This window comes from Quercus lobata, chromosome 6 (assembly GCF_001633185.2).
Source record: "Quercus lobata isolate SW786 chromosome 6, ValleyOak3.0 Primary Assembly, whole genome shotgun sequence".
Classification (NCBI taxonomy): domain Eukaryota; kingdom Viridiplantae; phylum Streptophyta; class Magnoliopsida; order Fagales; family Fagaceae; genus Quercus; species Quercus lobata.
In genome coordinates, this window is record NC_044909.1 from 5,866,104 (window position 1) to 5,894,044 (window position 27,941).

General features: G+C 34.9%; 3 protein-coding genes across 4 annotated transcripts; 1 reads left to right on the top strand and 2 right to left on the bottom strand.

Annotated features, from left to right (window-relative positions):
- The first annotated feature begins 921 nt into the window (after positions 1-921).
- LOC115994003 lies at positions 922-4,006 on the top strand. Its single transcript, XM_031118004.1, has 2 exons — positions 922-3,300; positions 3,438-4,006. Exons 1-2 carry the CDS (start codon positions 1,231-1,233, stop codon positions 3,861-3,863), a joined length of 2,496 nt encoding a protein of 831 aa, XP_030973864.1. The 5' UTR covers positions 922-1,230; the 3' UTR covers positions 3,864-4,006.
- Positions 4,007-4,372: 366 nt separating this feature from the next.
- Positions 4,373-10,358, bottom strand: LOC115994304 (elongation factor Tu, mitochondrial-like). Its single transcript, XM_031118398.1, has 12 exons — positions 10,087-10,358; positions 9,409-9,484; positions 9,182-9,274; positions 8,928-9,002; positions 8,112-8,216; positions 7,919-8,009; positions 7,594-7,799; positions 7,055-7,138; positions 6,872-6,937; positions 6,737-6,799; positions 5,569-5,809; positions 4,373-4,698 (listed from the first exon to the last, which is right to left on the bottom strand). The coding sequence occupies exons 1-12, from the start codon at positions 10,278-10,280 to the stop codon at positions 4,628-4,630; spliced, it is 1,365 nt and encodes a 454-aa protein (XP_030974258.1). The 5' UTR covers positions 10,281-10,358; the 3' UTR covers positions 4,373-4,627.
- Positions 10,359-14,138: 3,780 nt separating this feature from the next.
- LOC115994303 lies at positions 14,139-27,556 on the bottom strand. Of its 2 annotated transcripts, XM_031118396.1 has the most exons (14): positions 27,227-27,556; positions 26,020-26,101; positions 25,255-25,358; positions 24,222-24,348; positions 21,764-21,858; positions 20,034-20,157; positions 19,178-19,258; positions 17,253-17,351; positions 16,465-16,623; positions 16,304-16,361; positions 16,120-16,190; positions 15,598-15,642; positions 15,059-15,235; positions 14,139-14,953 (listed from the first exon to the last, which is right to left on the bottom strand). In XM_031118396.1, the coding sequence occupies exons 1-14, from the start codon at positions 27,262-27,264 to the stop codon at positions 14,459-14,461; spliced, it is 1,755 nt and encodes a 584-aa protein (XP_030974256.1). In that variant the 5' UTR covers positions 27,265-27,556; the 3' UTR covers positions 14,139-14,458. The 2 variants fall into 2 exon arrangements, with proteins under 2 accessions (XP_030974256.1, XP_030974257.1); XM_031118397.1 differs by lacking the exons at positions 26,020-26,101; positions 27,227-27,556 and having other exon boundaries at positions 24,222-24,364; positions 25,255-25,345.
- Between the last annotated feature and the right edge of the window lie 385 nt (positions 27,557-27,941).

Consider the following 27,941-nt stretch of genomic DNA (forward strand, 5'->3'; position numbering starts at 1 on the left):
TAATATAATTTCTATCTTGTATAAAAAAAATTGAAACTTATCATAAAAAAAAGTATATGATGAGCTCTATTCTCTTATCATTATCCATACAAAAAAAGAAGTAATCTGCAGATTTTATACATTACTTTTTATAAATATATTTTTTTTAAATCTCAAAAATAGAAATGGTCTCCCAAACAATTATTTTTTATTTTTAGTATTTTGAAAATTGTTCTTAAAAGTGGGAACCAAACACGTATAATATAAAAATTATTATCTGAAAACTAGTTTCAAGTTCAATTTTTTGAAAATTGTTTTTATATTATTTCGAAAACAAAACAAAAATCTTCTTACCAATCAGGCCCTTACACATATCAATTTTTATATTAATAAATCATATTAGGGAAGAGCATCATATAGTTATTGTTGATAATATAGGTGTCTCGGATTCCAATCATTAATCCTTCTTTAATATGTGTCTTTGGCTGGCAAATCATCCAACTGGTTCAGTTGCTGTACGACTTAGTAAATTGTATTAGATTAATTGCTAATTAAAAGACACAAATTTTTTTAAGCAAGACTCAAACAGTAGCATAGCCAAAAAATAAAGAAGAAATATAGAAAGAGTCAAGGCCCTGAAGAAGCAAGCAATATCTTGGGTTCATACTTTATAATTCATACACCTACCATATTATTGTGTCCATAAAGTGAGGAAGAACAAATATAAAAGCTTTTAACTTTTTTTTTTGGCTAAAGCTTTTAACTTTTTTAGGTAATTGGATAAGAAGCCTTTTAAATTGTGCCTTTGGTTAATTCATTGAACTATTTTAATATGAATGAATTCAGAGAATCCTTGCCTAAGTCTTGGGCGGTGTTGCCAACAAAAAACATAACCAATTTCTGAAAAAGAATTGAAAGCAAAAAGAAGCAACTTTAAGTTTTTCTTTCCTCTTCACTTCCACACAGAACAAACGTGCTCCCCAAGTTCAATTAAATCCTTATCATTATAAATACCACTTCTACATTCCTTCCAGTACAACTCAAACCAACAAGACCCTTAAACCCAAAAGTCCTCTCTAGGACAAGGACTTCATAGAATCATAGCCAACAAGTACCAGGCATCTTTTTTGAGGTTATACAATCAAACCAATAAGAGTCCCTCTAGACCTTTTAAGCCAACAACTACCATATACCTCTTTTGAGGTTGAACCCAGTTGATCTTATAGAAAGATAAAGCCATATTCCGATTTGATGGATCATAGGATATCTACAGAAGAAGGAAGCATTCATCTGAAGATTTCTGAGCTTCAAAAGCTCAGTGAAACATTCAGTTCAGGTGCCACAATTTTTGAACCTCAGGGGGGTATTGAGATGAGAGAGAGTAGCAATGCAGATTCTATGTCTCCTACAACAACACCAGCAATTCGTGCACCCGAAAAGAAGCTTACCCTCTTTGCTCTACAGCTTGCAGTTCTTGAGAAGGCAGCTACAGGCCTAGGAACTCTTGGTTTCATCTGGGCAACTGTTGTTCTTCTAGGTGGCTTTGCCATCACATTGGATAAAACCGACTTCTGGTTCATTACAATCATCTTGTTGATCGAGGGGACTCGAATATTTAGCAGGAGTCATGAACTTGAGTGGCAACACCAAGCCACATGGTCAATTGCTGATGCTGGAATCAACAGCTTCAGGGCATTGAGGTCCAGCTCACACTCCCTCGTTCAAACAGTAAAAGCATTTCTCCGGCCAATTCTTGCAGTGCAGAAACCAAGTCAACATACTAGAGAATTAACCAGGACAATTGATGCAGCAAGTCCTCGATTTAGTGATCACCACAGAATGCCAACTCGGACGTGGAAAAGCTCAGATGTTCCTCTTCTTCCATTTAGTCAATGGGTTTTCCTCTCAAGAAATGTCAGCAAGCTTCTCCATTGGCTCCAAATTATATCTGCATTAGCCTGTGTGGTCCTCTCATTGATGAAGCTTATCAAGCATAACTACGGGGAGGTAGAAAAAGGAGACACTGACAAGAGGAATCGGCAATCTGCTCTGAATATTTTTTATGCCTTGGCATTAGCAGAGGCATTGCTGTTTCTAACGGAGAAAGCTTACTGGGAGTGGAAGGTCATCTACCAAAAACTGTTGGATGAAGTGAATAAGGAATGCGAGTTTGGACCTTCAGATATGATTTCAATCAGAAGATTCTTCTATGATGCCTATTCAAGATGTGTAAATGGAAGCATTTTTGATGGCTTGAAAATGGATATGGTTACTTTTGCTATGGATCTCTTGGATTCAACTTCCCCTGATGAGCAGCTCATTGGAGTTAGAATTCTTCGACAATTTGCAATGCATGAGCGGTTTTCTAGTGACACCCTTCAAAAAATAGGGATAAATATATCAGTGATAGAGAGATTAGTTGAGATGTTGAATTGGATAGACCCACAAGATGAAGAGATCAGGCGATCAGCTGCAGAAATATTGTCAAAACTAGCTGGCAAAAAGCAAAACTCCCTCCGGGTTGCCGGCATTCCTGGTGCTATGGAATCAATATCATCTCTACTCCAAACCAACAGAAGCAACAGTGGTGCAGCCGATGAAATTGGTGAAAAGAATATCATCTTTGACCACGCAAATTATGGATTCTGGACATTTAATCATTTAGGACTTCTTATCCTGAAGAAACTTGCACGCAACCATGATAACTGTGGAAAGATTGGAAATACAAGAGGCCTCCTACCAAAAATCATAGATTTCACCCATGCTGGGGAGAGGTTGTTGAAGGATGAAAATGTTGCAGCGTCTCAGATTCTGACAGTGAAACGATCCCTGCAATTGGTGAAGATGCTGGCAAGCACAACTGGCTCTACAGGGAGACATCTCCGAAAAGAAATTTCTGAGATAGTTTTCACCATTAGCAACATCAGAGATATTCTACGGTATGGAGGGAAATACCCAATGCTGCAAAAACTTGCAATAGATATTTTAACAAGTCTTGCCCTGGAAGAGGATGCGACACAGAGGATTGGGGGCACAGGTGGAGTTATGAAGGAGTTGTTCAACATTTTCTTCAAAGAGGAAGTGCCAGAGAGTCAGATTCATGTAAGAATCGCTGCTGGAGAAGCACTGACGATGCTGGCTTTAGAAAGCAGAAGCAACTGTTATCATATTTTGAAACTGCATGTACTAGAAAGGCTTATAGGAGCATTGGAAGTTCCATTGCTTCGTGAAAATGCTGCAAGAATTTTAAGAAACTTGTGCGCCTTCAGTAGTGAAGATTACTTCAACCAGCTAAAGGGAGTAAAAGTTGCAGCACCAACAGTAAGTGCCTTTTACAATAACTATGATATCATTCATTTTCTTTTTCCTGCCAAATACAAGCTTTCACGTTCAATTATCAACACTATAATGATGATAAATGTTGTGACTATATTTAACCCCTCACCCTCCCATTGCAGGTGCTTCAAGCAATAATGTCAGAAGAGAACAAACTACAAGAAGTGATGGTTGGACTAGCAGCACATGTTTTTAAATTCATGACTTCTGAGGAGGCAAGAATCATGTTTGACAAAGCTGGAATTACTGAGGCTGGACTGGCTAGTAAGTTAGTCCAGATTCTGAAAAAGCACCAATATCCACCAATCAAGACTCCAAGAATAAGGAGGTTTGCCATTGAGTTGGTGATATGGATGATGAGAGACAAGGCAACAAATGTATGTATATTCAAGGATCTGGAGATGGAGATGGTGCTGGAGAATGTCTTGGAGACTACAGCAGAGCTTGAAAGCTTCAATATTTTCTCTGGGACAGTTGGACTTAGCCGGCACAGCACTACAATGCACTCACTGGCTGAAATTGTTTTGAAGCTATTGGCAGACAAGTAAAATCTCACAGATACTGGATCAATCGCTCAATACACCATTTTAAATTAAACATATAAACAAAATTATATTGTAAATATGGGCACATAAAATTGCGGGAGATTCTTTTTATCTATGTAATAAGGAAGCAGATGTAATTTTTTAATTTATGACAATTCAATTATTTAATTTATTGAATCTTCTATTGGTTGAAATTGGTTACCATATCATTGGAATTTTCTGTTCCAGACTATTAATTTAACGTAATGAATTCAAATGCCAGTCTGATCCAAACTAGACCAAAAAAAACATTAGGATTTCTCCTTCTTTGGCACAGAATAGAACCAGAATATATTTTTTGATACCACTAGGGCATGTATCCTTTATTACTTTCCTTTTTACCATAAACTTCTGTCTACCAGTGTGGAGAAACCAATCAAAGATAGCAGTTAACGCAGAAAGATAAATTGGCACTGTACCTCATAGTTATAAATGGGTATCAAATTATAAATACAAAAGCTACATATGAGAGATAGAGATAACTTTATTTTTATTCAAATATGAACAGAAAAATTACTGCTAAAGTGAACAAGAATATCTTGGGATAATTTGCACTTCCAAGAAATTTCCAATCTAATATCCAATTTATTTTCACAGTAAATGTCAAAGAACAAGTAAATGCTATTAACAAGTCAGCAATTATCACTAGAAGTGCACCCTCATTCTCTATTAACACCCTTCCACAAATGAGAGGACACAAAAAATTCAACAGGAAGTGTACTGCCCTCTCAGCCAATTACTTTTGAGACAACCCCTGCACCAACTGTTCTACCACCTTCTCTCAAAGCAAATCTTTGTCCTGTTAAACCGACAAACAAATAGCCATATGTTAAAAACTTCCACAATATCAGATACTGGATTTGTAAAGATGCCATAATGGAAAAGCATGAATTGAATTAAATCAAAATTATTACATCATATACATAGGATTTCCAGGTAGTAACTTAAGAAATTCCAGAAAAGATCATTAGAGATTTTCCAATAAGCAACCATCAAGTCAAATTCAACATCACTTTCATACAATGCCCTTAGCCATTAGGCCATGTCAAAACCGCTATATTTTTACCTATATCAAAATAAAATAAAAAGGAAGTATAAGATTTCCATGCACCCAAATGGATCCTTCTGAACATAAAAATGGCTTCCATACACACCCACATTAGATTATTAGTCTTCTTGATCACACAGACTTAATAGAATCAGTTACCTTCTGAAATCAACTTAATCAAATCAATGACCAAGGTTTAAATGCTTATTCATGACCAAGTGAAAACCATTTTAAAACTAAGCACAAGGTACAAATAGATTCTGAAGAAGCATCATTTACCCAGCAGCCAAAAACACCCACTTGATTGAATCGTATGATTTGTTGATTATAAGGCACACAGGTTGTAATTACTAATTAAAGAAATGAAAATGCAATCTTTACATAAAAATTATGCTGATACAATATTATTTCAAGAAAAGAAATTTAGTAAAGAATAGATCCAATTTCATAGTTAAAATTTGAGTTTAACACAAGATAAATTAGTAACTAAAAAATCACTTTTGGTAGATTTTTACTTCTTGGGTTTAGAAATTTGAATAATTTTAATTGTGGCTCAAGTTAATCTGATTCTTTATATATATATATATATATATATAAATGATATTTAAGAATAAGTCTAACCTGCTTCAAGAGGAACAGGTGCCATTAGCTCAAAAGTTGCAGTCACATTATCACCAGGCATCACCATCTTTACGCTTTCAGGTAGTTCCACCTTCCCAGTTATATCTGCAGTCCTCATGTAAAATTGAGGCATATAATTTGAGAAGAAAGCAGTATGACGGCCACCTTCATCTTTTGTTAGGACATAAATCTCTGCCTCAAACTTCTTATATGTTTTCACCGCACCAGGTTTGGAGATTACCTGTAAAAAACAAATAGAATTTAAATATAACAAATAAATAAATAAGAGGGGAAAAAACCATGATATTAAACCCATGAAAATCATAGATATAAAGCTATGGATACGAAATGCGGAAGCACGCCCTTATAGTGTTTCTAAATAGATTTTTTTCCTTGGAAAGGTACTTGGAGGGTTAAGGCTCCAAGACGTTTTTTTTTTCTTTGTTTGGACTGCAGTTTGGGATAAAATTCTTACAGGCTATAATCTATAGGGTAGAGGGTTTGATTTTGTTGATTAGTGCATTATGTGCCGGTATAATGGGAAGACGGTGGATCATATGCTACTTCATTGTGAAAAGACTTATCGGTTGTGGAGTTTGGTTTTTAGATCTTTTAGGATTTGACGGGTCTTGCCAAGATCGGTTGCAGATACTTTTTTTGGTTGATGGAATTGGTTTGGAAAGTACTCATCTAGCATTTGGAATTTAATTCCGTTATGCTTAATGTGGTGTATTTGGAGGGAGCAAAATTGGCGGACGTTTGAGGATATGGAAAGCTCTGACGACCAGTTGCTTGCTTCTTTCAGTGGCTCCCTTTTTGTCTGGTTTAGGGCTTGGGGACTTACCTCTAGTGATTCTCTCCTTATGTTCCTTAGTTCTCTTCTTTGTAATTAGTATTTTCTTTGTTTTTTATTATTCTCTTTCAGTAATCTTTGGTATGCCTTATATCTTTTTGCATGAGGTAGCTTTTTAAATATACATCTTTATTACTTATAATAAAAGAAGACTTTTTCATTATCAGTTTCTTATTGATATACATGAATGTAATTCACTAAAATATCACATATCCAGATTAAGTCATTCTACAAAACCTATATTCCATCTGATCTTGATTTGTAACTATTACAAATTCACAATTGTTTTTCTATACCTCAGATAGTATTACTCACCATCCCTCGTTGTACATCATCACGTTTTAAACCACGCAGAAGAAGACCCACATTGTCACCAGCCTACAAAAGAACATAATTAATTTAACAATCAGCGGTGCAGTCAGTATAAGTGATGTAAAGCCGGTTAATTACCTGCCCATGATCTAAGATCTTTTTGAACATCTCCACACCAGTCACTGTAGTCTTCAAAGGTCCACACTATGAATTAAGAAAGGCAAAAACGAGTCAAAAACATGATAAACTCATAATGTTCAAGAGAAGTCAATGAGACAGTGGTATCATTAAATATAGTTAAACTTTAATCTAGATATAAACCTGCATCAAACCCAATACTTCAACCTCCTCACCAACTTTGATGGTACCTTGTTCAACACGACCAGTTACAACAGTCCCGCGTCCCTACAAACACAGTCACATAAACCAAAAAATATCACAAGTCACAACTTAGGTGCCTGGGCCTGTTTTTGATTAATAAAATATGATTACGCACAGGAATACAGAGAAATGTAATAGAAAATTTTCATGGTATCTAACCATTGTTATAATCTTGGCCACAAGTTTAGAAAGGAAAGGCTAGTTAAATTTTCAGCAGAGGAACCAATCATTCTCTAGAATGAAAACAACATCTTAAGACTCCATAACAAGAGATGTTCAACTCAATAGTTATTTCGAATTATGTTGCCACATTTAATCATGCAGGCTGAAATCGAGAAAATAAAGTTAACACTCCCCCCCCCCCCAACTTCAAAAAAAAAGCATGAACACCAAGAAATCGCTGAAAAGTCTCCATGCAATGGAGCAATATGTCATCCATAATTGCTTTTACCACCAATATTGTATTCATGTTCACTTACCTGAATCGAAAAAACATCTTCTATTGGCATTAAGAAAGGCTTGTCAAGCTGGCGCACAGGATCAGCTATGTATTGATCCACAGCATCCATCAGTTTTAAAATAGCCTTCTTCCCGAGTTCTTCATTTGTCCCCTGTAAGGCAGACAAAGCTGAACCTCGGACAATTGGGATTTCATCCCCAGGAAATTTGTAGAAGTTGAGCAACTCTGCAAAATTTGTTTGTCCATGTGAACAGAAACAATTAATCCAATATCTACCGTAAGTAAGCAAAAGTACAAAACTAGAAAATCTAAATTCAAAAGGCGAAGTATAAGATCTATCATACCACGAAGCTCCATTTCCACAATTTCAAGTAACTCCAGATCATCCACAGCATCCACTTTATTGAGAAAGCACACTAACGATGGCACACCAACCTGAGCCATAAAAACAAACGAACCATTTAAAGATGATAGCCCCATAAACAAGTTGTAATAATCACTGAAAAGCTGTACAAATTAATTGACTAAATTACGCACCTGACGAGCAAGCAGAATATGTTCCTTCGTCTGTGGCATGGGCCCGTCAGGAGCAGATACCACCAGAATGCCCCCATCCATTTGAGCAGCACCAGTGATCATGTTCTGCATTCAGCAAAATCCACTAGTGAAACTAAAAGCAAGGGAATGAATACTGCAAGAAACAGCAGCTAGGCTTTTGTCTCGCATAGGAAACATTTATGTTAGTTGCTTTAAAATTTAACTTTTTGGCCCTTGTCCAAACTTATGTTCAAGCCTTCAAGGTAATTACAGACTTCCCATTCTTGTCTCCTTAACTACTTTCCTAAGTGATAATTAGTTTATTGAGTGTAAAAGATACACCTACCAAGTATCAACTTTACAACTTATCTAGATCATATTTAATGTATTAAATTACCATGAGACATCAGGGGAAAAGGAAAGAAAAATGACAAAATAACCCTAAATCATATGACCGTAACAAACTCAGTTAATACAACACATTGTTCATTAGAATGCCATTACTCAACACATTAGAAGGAGAGTGATAATTCATTAAAATTTCATTACTCAACACATTGTTCATACAGATAACATGACAGAAAGACATTGTTCAGAAATTGCTATTGATACAGATTTCTTTTTGAATTCATATCAATAAGAGCCATCTCACTTTACTCCCAGAAGTCAGAACTTGGAATAAGAATTGGCTATGTTCTATCTTGAAGCATTTAATGCACAAAGCTTCCAACTTCAACTAAGGAAAATGCATTATGAAATAACCAATTCAGTGCTTTCCTTAAAAATAAAAAGACCGATGTATTTCTCAAGGCTTACTTTAACATAATCTGCATGTCCTGGACAATCAACATGAGCATAGTGTCGCTTAGTAGTCTCATACTCCACATGGGCCTATAAGATCAAGATAAAACCCAGATAAGTTACACAAATATCATGAAATACATGTACAAACAGAGGAAACAAGAAAAGCGACAAAGCAAATCCAAACTCTATCATATAATTACAGCAAATAGGGCATGTCAAGAACTAATAAATAATAAGAATAACAGAGTAGCAAACTATATCCTTACAGTAGCAATAGTTATTCCTCTCTTCTTCTCCTCAGGAGCCTTGTCAATCTGATCAAAGGCAATAGCCTTGGCTTTGCCTTCTTCCGCTAGCACCTATTTTATAATGTCAATCTAATTGTTTAGTACCCCAAAATTTGGTAATTCTATCAGTTATATTCTTTGACACATGAAAACGAAAAAACTTTATGACCATTAAAGTGATCAATCATATAAAAAGTTATCTAAACCTTTGTAATTGCAGCTGTCAATGTTGTTTTTCCATGATCTACATGCCCGATGGTCCCCACATTTATGTGGGGCTTTCTGTAACAACAATATCAAGGAAAGCAAAATTATAATGACAATGATGAAGTAGCACAATTGCAATGAAAAATCAAGAAGGAAGCAACATAGAGCTTCCACATATAAGTTAAATGTCCATTGACTCATTCATAAGAGGCAGAACACAGAATCTGAACTATAGATAATGAACAAAACACTAAAATGCATCCCATTTTAATCATTTCACCAATTATCTTCTCATCATTTCACAGTTGGCTAGTATATAATCACAGCCAGCTTTCTTTTTGTTTTTCTTGTATTGGGTGTCCTCTCTCTCTCTCAAGAATGCATATATATATCCATTCCACTTGGTCAGCATTTTATTTATCAACCAAGCAGAGAGGCAAAGACTCATGCATTGCATTAAATTGTGAGGTATATACTTGAGATTCAATAAATAAATAAACCCAAAAAAAAAAAAAAAACTAGAACTCGATCCAACACAAACCAATGATTCCAAAACCAATGCAGCAAAAGCTTCAAACTATTTCAAAACTCATTTACAAGAACACCAAAACAAACAAAACCCACAAAACCAAAACTCCCCAAAACAACGAGAAAAAACCAACAGTGATCGGACTTACGTTCGAGTAAATGTGGCCATGAAGCGGCAAAACGACAGGAAGCAATCGGTGGCATTTCCAAACGATGAGTCGAGTAAAGAGAAATGGGTGGAACCGAGTGGACGAGAAGAAGAGTAGGGTGGGAGTGAGAGAAAGTGCTTGGCGTTGGGGCTACTAATAGTAATACTACGGCTTCGGATAGCGACTGAGGCCATTGACAGACAATGAGAATCACAGAAACAGAAGCAGAAGCAAGTGTGTAGTTTTGTTTGTAGTTTGTAGTTTGTAGTTTGTTGGAGAGATGAGTGCGGGGTTTAAGGTTTAAGGGATAAGGCCCCACGTTGTACAGCGTGTCAAGCTCACACGTTTTTTTTGACAAGTATGTCAAGCTCACATGTTACTTTTGTTTTGTTTTTTTTAATTAATTTTTTTTTTTATCTTACCCTCTATATATAAAAATAATTTTATTATTTATATATATTTTTTATAATTTATTTATTTTTATGTATATTCTATTATCATCCCAAAATACGTAGTTTCTTATGCTCTTAACACTCATAGCTACTTGATCCTTTTCTCATTCATCTTTATCTTATTAATATCAAAAACTCCTAATTAGGGATGATAAAATACCTCCAACTTTTCTCATCTACTCTCTCTCAAAAGAAGGGATAAAACAGGGATATGACATCCTTAATCCGACTCTATCCCATTTTGTTGCCATTCTTATCTATTTATATATATATATATATATATATATATACATACAATATTTTAAATTTGAATCATGGTATTTATTATTATTATATTTTTATTGAGCGACATCGGTGGTCATATCATAATTTTATTTCCAACATTTTTAAAAAAAATATGTGTATATATATATATATATATATTAATGTATGCAATATTGCATTATGTCTTTACTAATTCTCAAAACTAATTATAACTTATCAATCATGATATGACTATCACTTTTCACTACCATCATCCACAGTAATGGAGCTAAAAATTTAGTTATTTAGCTTCACCAAAAGTTATTTTATCTATTTTACCTACATACATACTGCAGCAGTGGATTTATTTTAGCTTTCAACACAATAAAATAATATAAACATCACAATAAAATAATATATCTATTACAATAAAATAATTCATCTCACTATAATAAAATAATATATTCACTACACATAACTATCACAGCCACACACACACAACCACACCTACCACCACCACTACCACAACCTACAACAAAGAAAGGAAAAAAAAAAAATCAACCAAGCCCACACCCACCAGACCCACCAGGCAACACCCACACCCACACCCACCACCACGAACACATTGATCTACCCACAAACCCACCCACAACCCAGCCACCCACAGAGAAGTCTGAACTCATACATGGTGGGAAAGATGGCTTGAGTTGACGATGAAGCTTGGATCGGCAATGGAGCTTGGATTGGCGTTGGGTGAGCGGTGAGATGGAGGACTGGGCAACATGGGTCGGCGGCGTGGGGAGGTGGGTTGGCAGCGTGGAGGACTAGGCGAGATGGATTCAACGGCAGCAGCAAGGGCGTGACTTGCGGAGGTAAGGGCGTGACCGGCGGTGGCAAGGGTAGGACCTAATTTGTGAGATGAGAGAGAAAGGAGCTTTGGTTTGAGAGAGCAGAGGGAAGTAACGTGAAAGAGAGAGCGAGATGAGCTGTGAAACGGGAAGAGAAAAGGAAAGAGAAAAGAAATATTATTTTAATGAAAAGGGGAGTAAAATAATATATTTTTTTTGTTTAGTTCTCATGAACAATGCACATATGTGCACTGTAGCAATGGAGCTAAAAAAAAATAGATTTAGCTCCATTGCTGGAGCATGCTTTTTGGTATTTGAGGAGCTAAAAAATATCAATATACCAATATAGTACCACTGCTGTGAGTGCTCTTTATACATTCTTGAACCTAAATGTAACTTATAATTGAAAATATATGTAATACAAACACCTTAGGTGGAGACACTATTTATTTATTTTTAGTTTATAATCACTTGAAAAAAAAATTCATTCCACCACTGTGTTTATATCTGTATGCTAATGTAGTATTCAAGGCCACGTTGAAGGGTCTAGTTCCGCTACTTAGAGAACCATATATCATTTTCATAAACTCTTTACCCCATCCTTTTTTTCTTTTTGTATAAAATATTACACGCAAGTGGTTTTCCTTTTATATATATATTTTGGTAGTGTACCAACTTTCTCTAAATAGTAAATGGTACTGACTTCAAATTGAATAAAACATTCAACACGCACATAGAATCACAAATACATGTATAATAATTTAGTTAAAGATATTAATGTGCTAACAAATTTGATAGGTGTTACTTCAACAAAAAACTATTTCCATCACATTGGAATACATTACTTATCATAGATTATGATTTTACTTGACTTTATTATTGCAATTATTATTAATTTTTTGAGTTTACTAACTACTGTTTGGCATTTGGCCTATTTGGGTCCACTTTGGTCCAATTCAGTCCACTTTGAGTCGTTTTAGTCCATTTGGTCCACTTCGATCCATTTTTGTCTACTTTAGTTCAGTTTGGTCCTATTCTATTCAATCTGGTCCATTTGGTTCACTTTGTGCCACTTCAGTCTATTTTTGTCTATTTTGGTCTAATATGGTCTATTAGGTCAACTTCGGGCTACTTCGGTTCAATTTAGTCCTTTCAGTCCATTTAGTCTACCTTGGTCCATTCAGTCCACTTCAATTCAATCTGGTCCATTTGATCTATTTGGTCCAATTCAGTCCATTTCGGTGTACTTACTTAAGAATAAGAAAATACAAGTTTAGGTTGAGAGTACTATCAATTATTTGAGTAATATCAATTGTAATTATATGATAAGTTCTCATTATCATGATAATCTCCTTAAGATATTTTGAATAATAAATTCGAAACTTAAAAATTTTAATTGTACCAAAATAATTAGAAAAATATAATGCATAATAACAATAGTTAGAAGAATATAGATCACTTCAAAAAAGAATAATATCAATACAAACAACAAAAATGATTAAATTATATATTTGTAAAAATAGAGAGTTAGAAATTGTTTAATTTTTAAGAAGAACAAATTATCTACAATAAAATTTAGAGAATAAATTATACATTACACTACATTTTAAAATAATTATATATTCTCACACAGCGCTTGGGTATGCCACTAGTGTCATATAATCTACGAGCAATGAGATAACAAAAAAACCATAATGACCTTTTTCAAAACTCACTAAGACAGTACATTGCAATTGAAGTAACATCATTTCATATGAGTTCACTATTAAGACAATTTTTATTATGCACTAATCACAACCAATAATCTTTAAAAAAATATATACATCAAACAATATCCATAAAAGAAGGTTGTATCCAATTCACAAAACTCCCACTTTTGTAGGATCTGAGAGAGATCATGGTAGGTAACCTTACTCCTAATTTATTGGAGAGGTTGATTCTCAAACTTGAACTTGTGACCTTTCGTTTTTGGTGGAAGACACTTATCATTGCACAAAGGCTTCCCTTCTATCAAACTTATGAGGAAAAAATTGTACTGGACTTATTGATATTCCAAAGGTATAAATTTCAAAATATTAATACAATAAAAGGTTATTAGCATATTATTTGGCACATCTTTGTCAGAGATCAAAGTCTAAGCAAGCTTAGCACCTTCCTTGTCAGTTAATCGGATTCCTAGACGCGCCAATGGGCTTCCCAAATGTTCTAGCTCGCTAGTCTCTCTTTACTCTCAAAAAGAGAAAGCAAGACCTACATAAGCCCCTTCCAAGGGTAAGTTTAACAACCTCAGGAAGGTTATCCAAAACATTTTTACCATCTGAGTAACAAAGAAGGCTGGCAATGAATAGAGCATTTACAAAAATAGTTTTCGATTGGTAGATATCATCACATAGATTATCAAGTGTCAATTGTTTTTCAATTGGTAGATAATTCTTACATTGAAGTAACAAACCATCATTTATTTTCTTTCTCTACAAAGATAACATTCACAAGTCTAGGAAGAAAAAAAAAATCAAGCACAAATATCATCCCATAGATTACCAAGTGTCAATTGTTTTTGATTGGTATTGACAGACAATTCTAACATTGAAGTAACAAACAATAATTTCATTTCTGTTTTTCAGTAGTCAATGTAGAGCCTTGTAATCAAATCAGAAGGAAATATACTAGCCTTCTTACACACATTCACAACTTTTTTCTTCCCTTTCTGTCTTTCCTTTTCTCATTTTTCTTTTCTTGGAAACAATTTACAAAATACAATCCCTAATGCTTAGGTACAAGACAATACTACACCATCAGAATGTCCATTAAAATGAGCATCTTTTCATCTCATCGGTTGTGACTGTTTCGGAAAAAGTTGAGATCCCAACGACGCATCAAACCATCCATAATATGGCTCGCTGGGTTCCGTTCAACAGTTAATGTGGCTATTGTACTGGCTGACATGTCAGCATCTGTGGAGCTCTGTATGCTTGCTGAAGTATCACTACGAGCAGAAGTCCCTGTGCTTGCAGTTTCCATGCAAGATGAAGTAGCATCAGATGCAGGTCCCAAACCTATATCAGGAGATGGATGCTCAGATGCCAAATTTTGGGCATTGATCACTGAAGTGTTGTTGGATTCTGCTTTTGAAGGTTCACAATGCTCAACTGAAGTGGAAGTGGATTCTGCCTTCAAGGGCTCACAACGCTCTGTAGGAGAAACCTCCTGGTCATCTTTATGTACAGGTTTTACAGAACTAGAGCTAACACTAGGTGGTTCTCCTGCTTGGGGACGTCTCATTTCCAAGTCTTTTAATGATTCAATCACTGCTTCCATGAACATCTGAAAATTGTAGGCAAGTCAAAGGTCAATTCAAAGCAACAAGTTCATTGGTCGGAAATGAACTTTTTTTTTTGTAGATGATGGAAAGCCAATAATTTGACTTACCCTTTCTTCCTCCTCCACATTGCATGGAAAACCTGTAAAGTCATCAAGCGGATATTCTACATACTGATCATCATCCGAAGTAGTTGGAACATGGGGGCCAATAGGATGGCCATTTGATAATTCAAAGCTAATCATTTTAGAAGATGTTGAGCTATGATCATCATCATTCGTTAAATCCTGCAGCAGAGCATGATTATTGAGTATCTTTTATTTTGATTTGCATTTGTTTTATAATTCTTTTTACATTCCTTTTTCTACTAATTTGTCCTTTCTTTTTTCTTTTACGCCATGCAAGGGTTAGTTAGGTACCATGTAAATTGTAGATTAGCAGCTCATTGACTTGCCAGCATGTAACAAAATTTGAGCTATGATGATGAACACTATGTCTGTTAGTTTTATTAAGTAGCAAATTATTGGTTAAGGGTGTCCCATACATGTGTATGGCTCTATATCCATTATAAATATCATGGGATAAAATCAAAGGAAGAAAACTTAAGACCTATGAGATGGTTGAATAAGAGAAAATGTAAAGAAGTTACCGTATCATCAGATTGATCATCTTTAGATGGGAAACTGGAAGGAACCTGAGCAAAGTAAAAGAAACAATGAATAAACATCCCACAAAGAAATAAAACAAACTTCAAGTCAATAAGGCTGAAGCATCAAAAGTGCCATATATTTTGGGGTTAGGCAAGACAATCTCAAAAATCCGACACCCTGTTAAGAGAGAAAAAAGAAAAAGAACAAAACCTCATTCCTAAACTACTACTTGGCCATGTAGTTGGGAGAAATTTTACATGATTTAAACTCTTACCTTACCCCTTTTCCTCTTGATTTCCTTTGTGTGCACACGTGTGTGTGTGTGGAGAGAGAGAGAGAGAGTTGGGTGTCAAGGCTCATGAAAATCGTTCCATGCAAACTAGGCATCCATCATACACTACTCTTAAAATGTGTGAACTTTGATCAAATTGGTTTGGACAGAGTGGTATGTGTGGCCAACCTTTTGTGTTGTGTGTAATTTAGACATCTAAGCACCAAAAGAAAATCGACCATTTACTAACCTCTGTCCTACTCATAGGTCTTTTTGGTCGGAGTAGTTTAATGGAATCTGATGTGCTGCTTGTTGCTGGTTCTGCAACTAATAAGCAATCAATGAGAAAGAGCAAAATGAACGGTAGATGAAATTAAGATCCTCAAAGAGATCATAGTTTGGGAAGTAATTAAATTGAGACACTTGAGTCATGCCTTTTGATGCAAGCGAAGATTCATGCTTGTAAGCTTCTCGCACATTTCTCCAACTACCCTGAAGGTATCACAGTCAACCATTGCAAAGGGTTGTGAATATGCAAGCTGGCAGTTTGCATAAAATTGAAAGCTTCAACCAGATGTATTGGTGTTCAATTTACCTTACCGATGTAATCATCCACAGAGTCAAAAAACACTCCCCCCACTTCATCCTCTGGAGGTTGCAAAACATTGTGGAAAAATATATTTATAGAATCAAAGTAGAATTGAGGGCGTGGAGAATTATGATCTCCCTCAAATTTGATAATGTTTTTGTCCCCCTGCAAAAAGCATGCATTAAAAGACAAGCCCTACATAACATTCAATACATGGAATGGCAGACTGCAGACACCAACATACCGAAAGGATGATCAACAGGCATCTCTTGATTAAGAAAATTATAGAAAATAAAAGTAGAGCATATGCAGTGAATAGAACGATGAAAACCAGGGGTAGGAGATCTAAAGGCACTCTTGCACAAGGAAATTCTTGTAAATATGGTAGCAGCAACAATTGATAAAATTTAAATGTGAAATCATTAATCAATGAGCTCTGTCCAACAGTGTCCAAGGGTCTATCTAGTTGATCAAGACAAAAAGTCAGGTATTAATCCATAAAGTTTTCTCTCTCTCTCTCTCTCTCTCTCTAGCTCTTTGGGGGGAGGGTGGCTTAAAGCTGTGACCTTCCTCTTGAGTACAATTTCTTTTTCTTTTTCTTTTTCTTTTTCCAGAAAAAATGGAAACACCAGATGAGAAGCAGAATCAAGATAATGATGCATGCGTGCATGATTTATACAAATAATTTAAACTTTTGCATTTAGTGCAAACCATAATTAGCTTAAATATGGTGCATGATTGCATAACTTTGTACAAATTATTCAAAATTAGGTGTATATATGAGCAATAATTACCATATAAACTTCAAATATACGATCTGAGTGATGGGGGCGTATGAAATCATCATCAATGGCATGTCCTACTAAAACTGGAACGAAGCTAGACTTTGCCACCTGTGAAAAGAAATAGTGGAACACTTTTGTCAATGAGAGTAAACATCAAGAAATAAACACTAATATGGATATGCTTCTATTTCTTTAACATCATGAATATATATAAACTTCTTCTTTCATTTGTTTCGTAAATACTTTGCATTCCCTACTAGAATTAATTCCCTCCCCAATGACAACATTCATGCATGCCCATAAAGCCCTGGCAACCTGTTGAAACACTAGCACAGGACCATGAAACAATGGTGACTGCCTCTTAGCACTTAATCAAGTCACACCAATTGACTCTCAATGCATTATGAAAATAAATTAGTTACACAGCCATGAGAGCAATAGCAGGTAGAGTCCAAGAGTTGGTCTGAGACAAACCAAAGAGACACTAATCCATTATCATTTTCTGGACTCCCAGTCTCTTAAATTTTTCATCTATTACTCTTGTCAAAGCTCATATGTACAAACTGAAAGATTTGGAAAGTAAACTGAGAACATGTGTGGAAAGGCTCTAGAAGGTTATCACGCATAAACAAGTTTCTTGTCATCTGGTAACATTGGTGATACCCATCGGCCAGCATATATACGCACTGCTTATGCCTGATATTACTTGCCTATGTACATCCTATTGCCTCCAAAGGAAAAAAGTGTACACTTCTCACCGGAATGTAGAACCCTGTCTGGTGGCATTGAAAGCAAACAAATAACCACTCCTTATCAAGTAACTAATTTCTGTATAGTCAGATTTGGCTAAATGAGGATGTTTTAAAAAATTTTGAAACCACCTATTCTTTTTTTTCTTCCCCTTATTGGTAAATTACACACGTGCCCATGCGTCTTGAACCCACTACCTCATTCCAGAAATTCACTCTTACAAGGGCAGGATATGCTATTTGAGATAAAGCTATTTAGTCAAGTTGGTCGTATAATAAATACAACACAATTTATTTAGTAACAGACTAAATGAATTAGTTCTAATAATTACCAATTCTCCCAAAAGCTTAAGTTATTAGGAAATGATGAATTTAATTACTTAGCCATAATTTTAACACCCCATCATGTGTGAACCTAAACTCCCCCTTAATAAGTAAGGCCCAACATGTAGGATTTTTTTTTAACATTTTAAATGGGAGTAGAGTGGAGACATGGATCAAACTCAAGACCTCCTACTCTGATACTATGATATATTACCGACTCTCCCAAAAGCTTACGCTGTCATAGTTCTAACAAGTTCTACAATTTGATTCAATCAACTTGGTATGTATCATAAACCTGAATTGAATCATATTGTTTCCATTTTGACGAGTAATATTTTTGTAGAAATGAAAAAAAAAATGTTTTAAGTTGAGAAAAATATTGTAGAGCAATTATAGAGAGAGCAGAAGTGATTGAGAGAAAGAGAGAACACACAAGGGTTACATGGCTCCGCCTAATAGCTTACGTCCACAGGATAAAGCCCTAGCGGCTACATCTTATTGAATTCTCAATTGTGTTACAAAACCCAAAGTAGGGTTTACATACTAGAGAAACCTAAACTAACCATTGATTAACCCAGGGTTAGTATGCTTGTTCTCCAAGTACATGGGTCTACAAAACCCATATCTTTAACATAAATAAGTTGTTTACTAAGAATTGAAACTATCAAAATGGGTGGACAACAGCATCTACCCATATATATCAGGAAGAAACTTTATTGTACATTATTAGCTTAAAAAAGATATAATGATATGAAAGAATCATAATGATATGAAAGAATCATAAATCCATAACACTTTGTTCAAAGAAATCAGTAATGAATACAATCCAACAGGGAAAAAAAATCATTGCTAAGATAAGACCTTAATGGTGTTCAGTTCCGTTATGTCAAACTTTGCCTTTTTCTGGATAGCTCTTCGCATGTATTGAATTGCGAGTTTCACCTAGAATTGTCAAAGAGGATAAGTAAAAGTTATAAAAGTCCTTAGAAACAGAAAAAAGGTAAAGTACAGGTGACAAAAGACCATAAAAAGATTTATGCAATTGTGCCTCAAGCATTAATAAATATGAATGGTCAAAAGAAATTGTACAATTAAGGGTGAACACATATGTGAACCTTTTAGAGATGAGGTAAATAGCAAATACAGAAATCTGCCTGACAAGAACAAGACTTAGCCGTGGCCCATGGGTCTTGAACAACCCAATATGTTTTTCAGTGGGTATCTGAAGCAAATTTAGAATTTAAATCCATTTAATAAAACATAATTATAAATGTTGATCTCAGAAACTTTTTTTTTTTTAATGAGTATGTTGATCTCAGAAACTTACGGTTTCATTTAACAAATATGTTAATAGTCAAAGCTGAATTCAATAGGACATTTCAAAAAATCTGAGAGGGAAAGCTGACAAGTTATGAAAAAAATTTATGAAGATCATATTGCAAGGAGTTTAAAGGAAATTATGTTCGCTATATGTTAATAATTTTTCTGAATTTAGTAATACATTTCCCAATTTCTGACTTGCTAAATTTAACAGTATATTTGCACCTTAATATCCTAACATCCAATTTTTTGACAAACTTTTCTGTCTACATGTTTTTTTATAAGAAAATTCTTTACACTTGCCCCAAACCAAGTAGAGAATTGGGTTTCTCACAAAAATAAATCTGTGCCTCAAATTATGAGTATCTAAGAGTTTCATTTGAATGAATTTACTTACGGTGAACTTGGGTAGACGTATTTTGTAGGTATCCACCAGTTCCATCATCAAGTCAACCAAATCAGAGAAGGGACTATCAAGAACCATTCCAGCAATTGAAGGATCCTCAGCTCCATACATTAGGCTGTGGGAGAAAAAATAAACTACATTGTCAATGGCTTATAAATAACCAGAACCAAGTAAGCTACAGAGCAAAAGTACTCAAGCTAAAAACGCATAAATAATACTTGGGAATGCTAGAAACATTACCTTTTTATTTAAAAAAAAAAATATATACAAACTTATGGTGGTACACTACAGCTAACATAAAAGACCATCTGCCTGATGAACAATAGATAATATTGATCATAATGGTACACTACAGCAACACACAAGCTAATTCTTCCATGGTTACTCAGTTTCTAAGATCATGTTTGCAAGTGAGTAAATGCATTCTATCCAAGGAAACTTCAACAACTTGGTGGAAATAATATAAACTACTCAAGATATATCATGATTTTTTTTCAATTTCTGCTTGACAGAGCCATACAGAATATTGATCAATCTCAGAGTTGCAACACCCAGTATCAATGGTTTCATCAAAGCTAGTATCCTCCAAACAATTAGACTGTTGAAATTACTCAAATTGCAACAACAAAATTATTCCTTATGAAAGCCATATAAGCAGCATTAACGATGTCTTTATATTATCATGGTAGCATCATTGCCAACTAATCCATATGCCTGATGAATGATAGAGATTTGTGCCCGAAAGTTTGTTCCTTTACAAAAAATGGTTACTTTATGGTTGGATAGAGAAGGTCCAATGATGAAATTTTCTGAACCTTAGGCTTCATGGACAACATGGTTCTGCAATTTTGCCTTTTGGCATTTAGCGCAAAGACTATATATAAATGGGCAGCTCATGTTGGAGAATTAGAAGAAGAATGTTACGTCAAGTACAGCTTGTTGGTATTATGTGGAATAGGTGGAGAAATTAATTAGTAACAGAGGAATAAAGGAGATGATAAAAATAAAGGAGAAAATCTGTCCCACCTTGGATGCTAAATAACAGATTCAACATTTCTTTAGGAAAATGTGAAACCATTGATTATATTTTCACTTAAGCAAATAAGCAAAAGACAACCTATCAAGTTAGAATCATCTCAAAATATCATTTCTTTTTAACACAATGAAATTTATTGATAAAGAAACTACCTTATTTATACAAGGTGTATACGTAAGGTAGTCTAGTGAATTACCCAAAAAAAATGTATATTACAATCAAAATGAGAGAATCTATGAAAACTACAATAACTGAATAAAGTATCACTAGAGCCCAATACATGTGACATTAAAACAATGATCTAGTGAAATACATCTTCAGTTGAACCACCAAGGTTTCCACTTCTTCATATTTATGAAGTAATGATAAAAAATCCCATTCTTGAATGCTTTCTCAAAATCTCACAATCATGCGGATACAATATTAAGACTCCAAGGTTCTTTGCAATTCATATCTAAGGCTTCAAATAAAACTTAAGATCTTCAAATTTTCTTAAGGCATTGGAACTTATCAATAAATAAATAAAAAATATTTTAGCATTGGAAACAATTGATCCTCTTATTTCGCTGAGAGATGATCAATTGTCTTACTAATAAAAAAAAATAAAAAATAAAAGTAAAGAGATGTTCTATGTTCTAATTTTGTATGCAAGATTAAAGGAAGACAGAAAGTTAATGGAGGAAACCTAGTAACAGCGCCCATCGAACGTCCCCACAAGCCTATCAAAGAGACATTTCCATCTGCCCTCAAATAATCAACCACAGCCCTTAGATCGTCCTTCTGAAAAACAGTCAACAATGTCAGAAGGCAATTTTATGATGAAGAATGGTGATCTAGTGCATACACAAAAATACAGTAAATAAAACCAATTATTTTGATATTCAGTGCATTTATAAAGAGAGAGAGTATGAATGAGGACATGCGTTTACGAGTTGGGTGGCACTGATTGAAGAAAAGAGAAAGCCATCCTAGAAATTGGCCATGTGTAATAAAGTCCAAAAGATGCACCAATGTACTTAATCATGGTCAAAGTGGCTAAATAAATAAAAGGTGGCCAAAGATAGTGTGGGTAAAAGTAGAAAGGATACGGTCATCAAATATATAACCAAGAATATTAGTTAAGATTAGTATACTCTAGTTAAGATTTTATTTTATTTTATTTATTGCTGAGTTATACATGCAGTAGTATGAATATCAAATTTGACTTATTAATGCTAATTGATTTTGTTGGAGCTGATTGATCGTGATTGATGCTAATTGACACTAACTTATGTTATTAGAGAGATTTGATTGCTATTTCAATTTTATTTTCATAAATGATGTGATCTCATTATGAGTTTATTTTCTTTCCGTGTTTGATGTAATTTGGCGACTCTATCTAAAGGGTCCAAAGATCATTATTGTAGATGATCAAAGATATGAAATTGGCATAGGAATTTTTCTTTTAGTGCTTGATTCTTGGATTACTATCTTTATCCCATGTGTGGTGTTGATTCCACGTAACTGTTGAAACCTAAGCTCTACTAGTCTAATTTCATCTCTTGGTGTTGATTCAAACCAAACCGAACTCCAAAACAAGCCACCTATGACAACCATAAAGAGCCTCAAGACAAACCTCCGTCACCCTTGCCTTCCTTTTATCCTAGCGCATTGAACACCCAAACAAAAACTAGCCACTGTGAAATCAAATCCAATAACCCTTCAGCTACAAATGACCTAGAACAACCCCATTGTCCCTGCTGAGTCCCTTAGCAGGTCCCATAGTCAATCTCAAGCTCCACGTCAACTGGCAGATCCATCGAACTTGGGGCCTTGTGACCATGCTTCCAATCTCAACCACAACCCACAGATTCTGACCTCTATTCACCCAATTAACTCCTACTGCCTGAGTGATAAGTCACCATTCATTGACAGCTTTAAACATCACTTGTGAGCCCTCCATGCACTGGCAATTGAACTTTCTTGATTCCAATGTGCCGCTGTTGTCTCCTCTGTTCCATGTGCACCATGCTGCTGCCAAAACATCATTGGGCTGCTCCACTCGCTACTGCCAAACCCTCAACCAGGTTCCAGATGTCTTTAAAACTTAATTCACCACCACTCGTACTTGAAGAAACCCCACAAAGCCTTAAAAAAACCCAAGCTTCTAACCTAACCAGCCAACATATAGATGAGTATATATATATATATATAATTTTTTTTAAAAAAATTAAAAACCTTCAATAAATTTGAGCTACACTCAAGCCCTCTCTAGACCCCACCCAATCCAAGGTCTGTGACCCATCTAGTGCCACCATGAGCTATACTTGACGGGATTAAGTTTCTCTCACCCAGAGAAAGTTGGTGTGGAGACCAAATTTGAACCATTAAAGCTAATTGATTTTGTTTGATCTCATTCATCGTGATTGTTCTGCTTGACACAGATTGATGCTATTAGAAAGATTTGCTTCCTATTTGAATTTTATTTTCATATATGATGTAATCTCATTATTAGTTTATTTTTTTCCATGTTTGATGTATTTAGGGGACTATTTAAAGGGCCCAAAGTTCACTACAGTATATACTTGATCATAGGTTAATGAAAATTGTGTGGCTGACTTGGGTCTCATGATGAGTGTCCATTCTTATATGACATTACCCTCAAAATATGTGTAACTAAAACACTGAAAACACATTGGACTTCATGATAATAGCACTGTTGAATATTTAAAAGACTCTTTAAGCAAACCTGGAATTAATATTTCTGCATATTATTTATTGGTTGCTGCCATCTTCCAAATGCATGAGAGGTCATTATGAATATCTTCAGGTGGCGCTTTTTTTTTAATTTTATTTAATTGGTGAGTTACACAAGCAGCTGGTGGGTTTTGTACCCACGACTCATCGTCCACCTTGCTCTTACAGGAAGAGAAGATGCCATTTAAGCTAGAGCTCATTGGCAAGTGTTTCTAAATATTAATTTATCTCCAGTTAAATTGTTAACTTCTTAAATTTTAACGAACTGGAGAGAACCGTCCAATTTCCCAAAAGCAACCCCACTTGGTGGGTGCCCTTTTTTTGGGGGGGGTTGATTTTTTAGGTTGCTTTGTAGTTAGCCTTATTATCTATTTGATTTCCTTCAAATTAGTTTTCTAGCCACTTACTTCGTTCCACCCCAGGGTGACGTGCTCTCCTCCAGACAGTCCAGATCCAGAGAAATCAAGAGTGAAAACTGTAATGTTTGAGGGCAACAAAATTATAGCAGCCTCACTAGCATCGGCCCTGCACCCACTGTGAAGAAAATATGCTGCGAGTCAATGAAGAGAAATTATTGAAACAGTGTACAACATCATGTAAATGACTACAGGAAAAGACTTAAAAGACCTGCATCCAAAGAGATGAAAACATAGCTATAAAGTCCAAATTTGATTGGTCATCCAGTGGTTCCAAGAACAGAACACACAAAAGCTGCACAGATTTTGTTGAATTAAAGTCCAAACTTTTTCTAGGTTGCAGAAAGAAAGCTTTTAGGCGATAGGTGTCCATCACATACAAAGCATTAATCATATTTCTGTGCCGGTAGTTCTGTACAGATGATTCAAAGGAATGTAAGCTGTCGTTCTATTGAAACATGAGTGGCATGTGCAGGAGCTTCTAATAGGGTCTTTTCACTAAGACCCTGCTAGAGCCCTCCCTATCAGATATAGTGAATAACACAAGCTGTTGATTGTGATATTATACTTGTTATAAACATATCACTGCATGCTGATTCATGTGATATTAAATGGGAGGTAGAATAAAAAACAAGGATCGAACTCAAGAACTCATGCTATGATACCATATTAAATTACCGATTGTCCCAAAAGCATAAACTTTAGGAAAAAGAGAATTTAATCACTTAACCATAATTCTAACAATATTCTTTAACTATAACTAATAAGAAGTTCAAACAAAGAACAACTTATAAAACTGATACACATAACAGTTGAGCACCCCCAATGTTTTAGCAAAAACTTATGCCATTTAAAGATCAATCTTGTCCATTGCTACCAATTCCATTTCTGCAAATGAGGTGCAAACTAATAAGAGTTTTCTTTTCAATTGTAATAAAAGTTAGCATTCATTTAAGTCTGAAATGTCAACAAGAACAACTGTAGAATCTAGAATAGAATGAGAACTCTCCAGTCACAGATTCACCTGTTCCCATGGCAGTATATCACACAGGGCAGAGGCTTTCCTTCAGGACTAACAATAGGCATGTAATGACTACACTGAAGAACATCTCCTCGACTGTTTTTAATCTGTAAAATTTGGAAGCCCTTAAACGAAAGCCAACAGCCACTTGGAAATCCCAAAAATATATAAAGGATGTGCAGGATAAAAGTAGTCAAGAGAAAATTCTAGAATTAGAAATAAATACAGGGTTATGACTAGGCTGTGATAGGATGCAATAGCAAGTATTATTAGCATGGAGTTTAATCGTGTAGCCCTCATGGGTAGCCCTTAATAGAGGAGGACAACAGGCCCTATCTGTTTCTTCCTCCGAACAATGAAACATAAAATACACAACTTGATACCACCAAAAGAAACATTTTCTTGAATAAAGTGACTGACATGTTGATGTAGGTTGAAAATATAGTGAGGATTGATTGGTATCCTTTTAGAGCACAAAAGAATTTATCAAGTGATATTATTTCATAAAAATTTTAACAAAATAAATAAAAAATTTGATAAGCAATATCATTTCATAAAAATTATCTGTATTTTGAATGTGTGCAAAACTTTCTTGAAAAGTCTATACACAAGCAAACCTAACAAAGTTATAAGCATACATGATATTATTATACAAGTATATATTTTGAAAAAGTTTGAATTTTATGGGCATCAATGGTAATTTCTCTTAATATGAGCAAGTTTGAACACCTTCAAAGATTAAAAGGTAGAGTAAGCATGGGTCTTTACCTCAAGATCTTTCCTCTGAAACCATTTCCCTTTCAGCATGAACTCTTGATCTAATAAATCATTTTGTGGATCGTATTCAGCTCTGCAGCCCAAAAATGGAGAGACTCATAACCATTTCAATTACTTGAAAGCAAGTTTAAAACTTTTAACCCAAAATGACAAAGAACTGACTAAGGTAACAGAAGTTAAGTTTGAATATTTACAAGGTTCTAATAATCATAATAGATGCAGTCTTCTGCCTAAGTTGTGCTTCTTTTGAGTATCCCACAGTTGGAAATGCGTTCCTTTGTGTACGAACCCCAAAAAGTTTCCTTTTCCCCCAAAAGTTTATTGCAAAAGCTTAAGATTCTTTTCCAAAACCATGATCATTCCTAGTTTTAAAAACTATCTCCATCTCCTCTTAGATGCAGGACAATGAATACGACATACTTAAAGCTCAGAAGGTCTTTTGGATCTTATACATGACAATCTACCTACAACTTGAAACATGGAGGTGCAGGAACCAGTTTCAAACATTAAAAAATTGCAGCTTCACTTTAAAGCTCAGTCTTGTAATTAAATTAAATCAGATTATAGCTTATAAATTCATCAATTTTGAATTACAATTGCAAAGAACGGTCATGTGAACCTCACAATTTTATCAGCTGGTGAAATCTGATGCCTGATGTAACTCATACAAATAAATCAGAACCAAAATCTGAAGATTCTAAAATAGAAATTCAAAGTTGAGCAGATCAACTGGTTGCCATTTAAAAATTCATGCCATATTCTGAAAAAGGAAAGAATATCATAGAAACTAACTTTCAAAATATCTCAGGTTTCTTACACGTCTAACAAATAAAAAAAGTGAGACCTAATACAGTTCACTCCCCTCATGCACACCAAAATCTTAAGAAAATGAAACAAACTCAAAACATTAACTGCTGCACTCTATGTTTTGCTTCTTTTCCTCACCCACAAATACAGAATAAGCAAATCAAAAGGGGGGTAAAAAAAATTTCAATCATACTGAGCCAATTTCAAATACTTGAATCAAGTTGAAGGGTTGATAATCCTAGAGTCCCAGACCCAGATGCCCAAAATCAAAAATTTCTTTAATTCTATTACTTTCCCATGTTTTCCCAGCAAGCAAACGGATCATAAGCCAAAACTCATCTACAATTTTAACTAAAAAAAAAAACAGCTTTGGAGGTGGTTGGTGTGGTACCTGGGTGGCCGAATAATAAAGCTGATGAGTTGTTCCATAGATTCAAAGATAGACAAAGATCTCCTTCTTCAACTTTGTCTGAACTATTCTTCAATTACTCAATCGAATAAGATATTGATGGTAACAATTTCTTCCTTGCAAAATTGTTTCTTAATAAGATAATAGCAAGCACAAGATGCAGAGCAAGAATAACAAATCAAAGAGAGAGAAGCTTTTTGATGGGTAGTGATGGATTTTGGTTCTCAGACAAAAAACGAAAGGAAGAAGAAGAAGCTGAAGAAGGACCGGCCGTTGTTAATGTTGTTGTTGTTCCCCATGTGTGTTTTTTCTTTCCTGGTAAAACAAAAACAAATATACAAATTATCTATTTCTTTTTTGTTTTTTGTTTTGTTTTGTGTTGTTTTTGTTTTTTTGTTTGGCTCAAATCAATTCTTAATAAGTAAACTTTTTTTTCCCCCGGTTTGGTACACGTGTGAATATTGCTGTTGGTAAATGGTCCATATGTGTGTTTCTCACTCTCTCTTCTTTGCTTTATCTGTGTGGCAAACTGTCCATGTTTGGTTTTCCGGTTTGAACTTTGGAACAAGACCTGATAAGTGGATTTTGATAGGCTCTGACTTACACGGGTTCGGGTTAGAATCGGGTCGTTTTGATTTTTAAAATTATGATCCTTATAAGGGTTGGATTAAGATGATATGATTACTACTTTTTTATA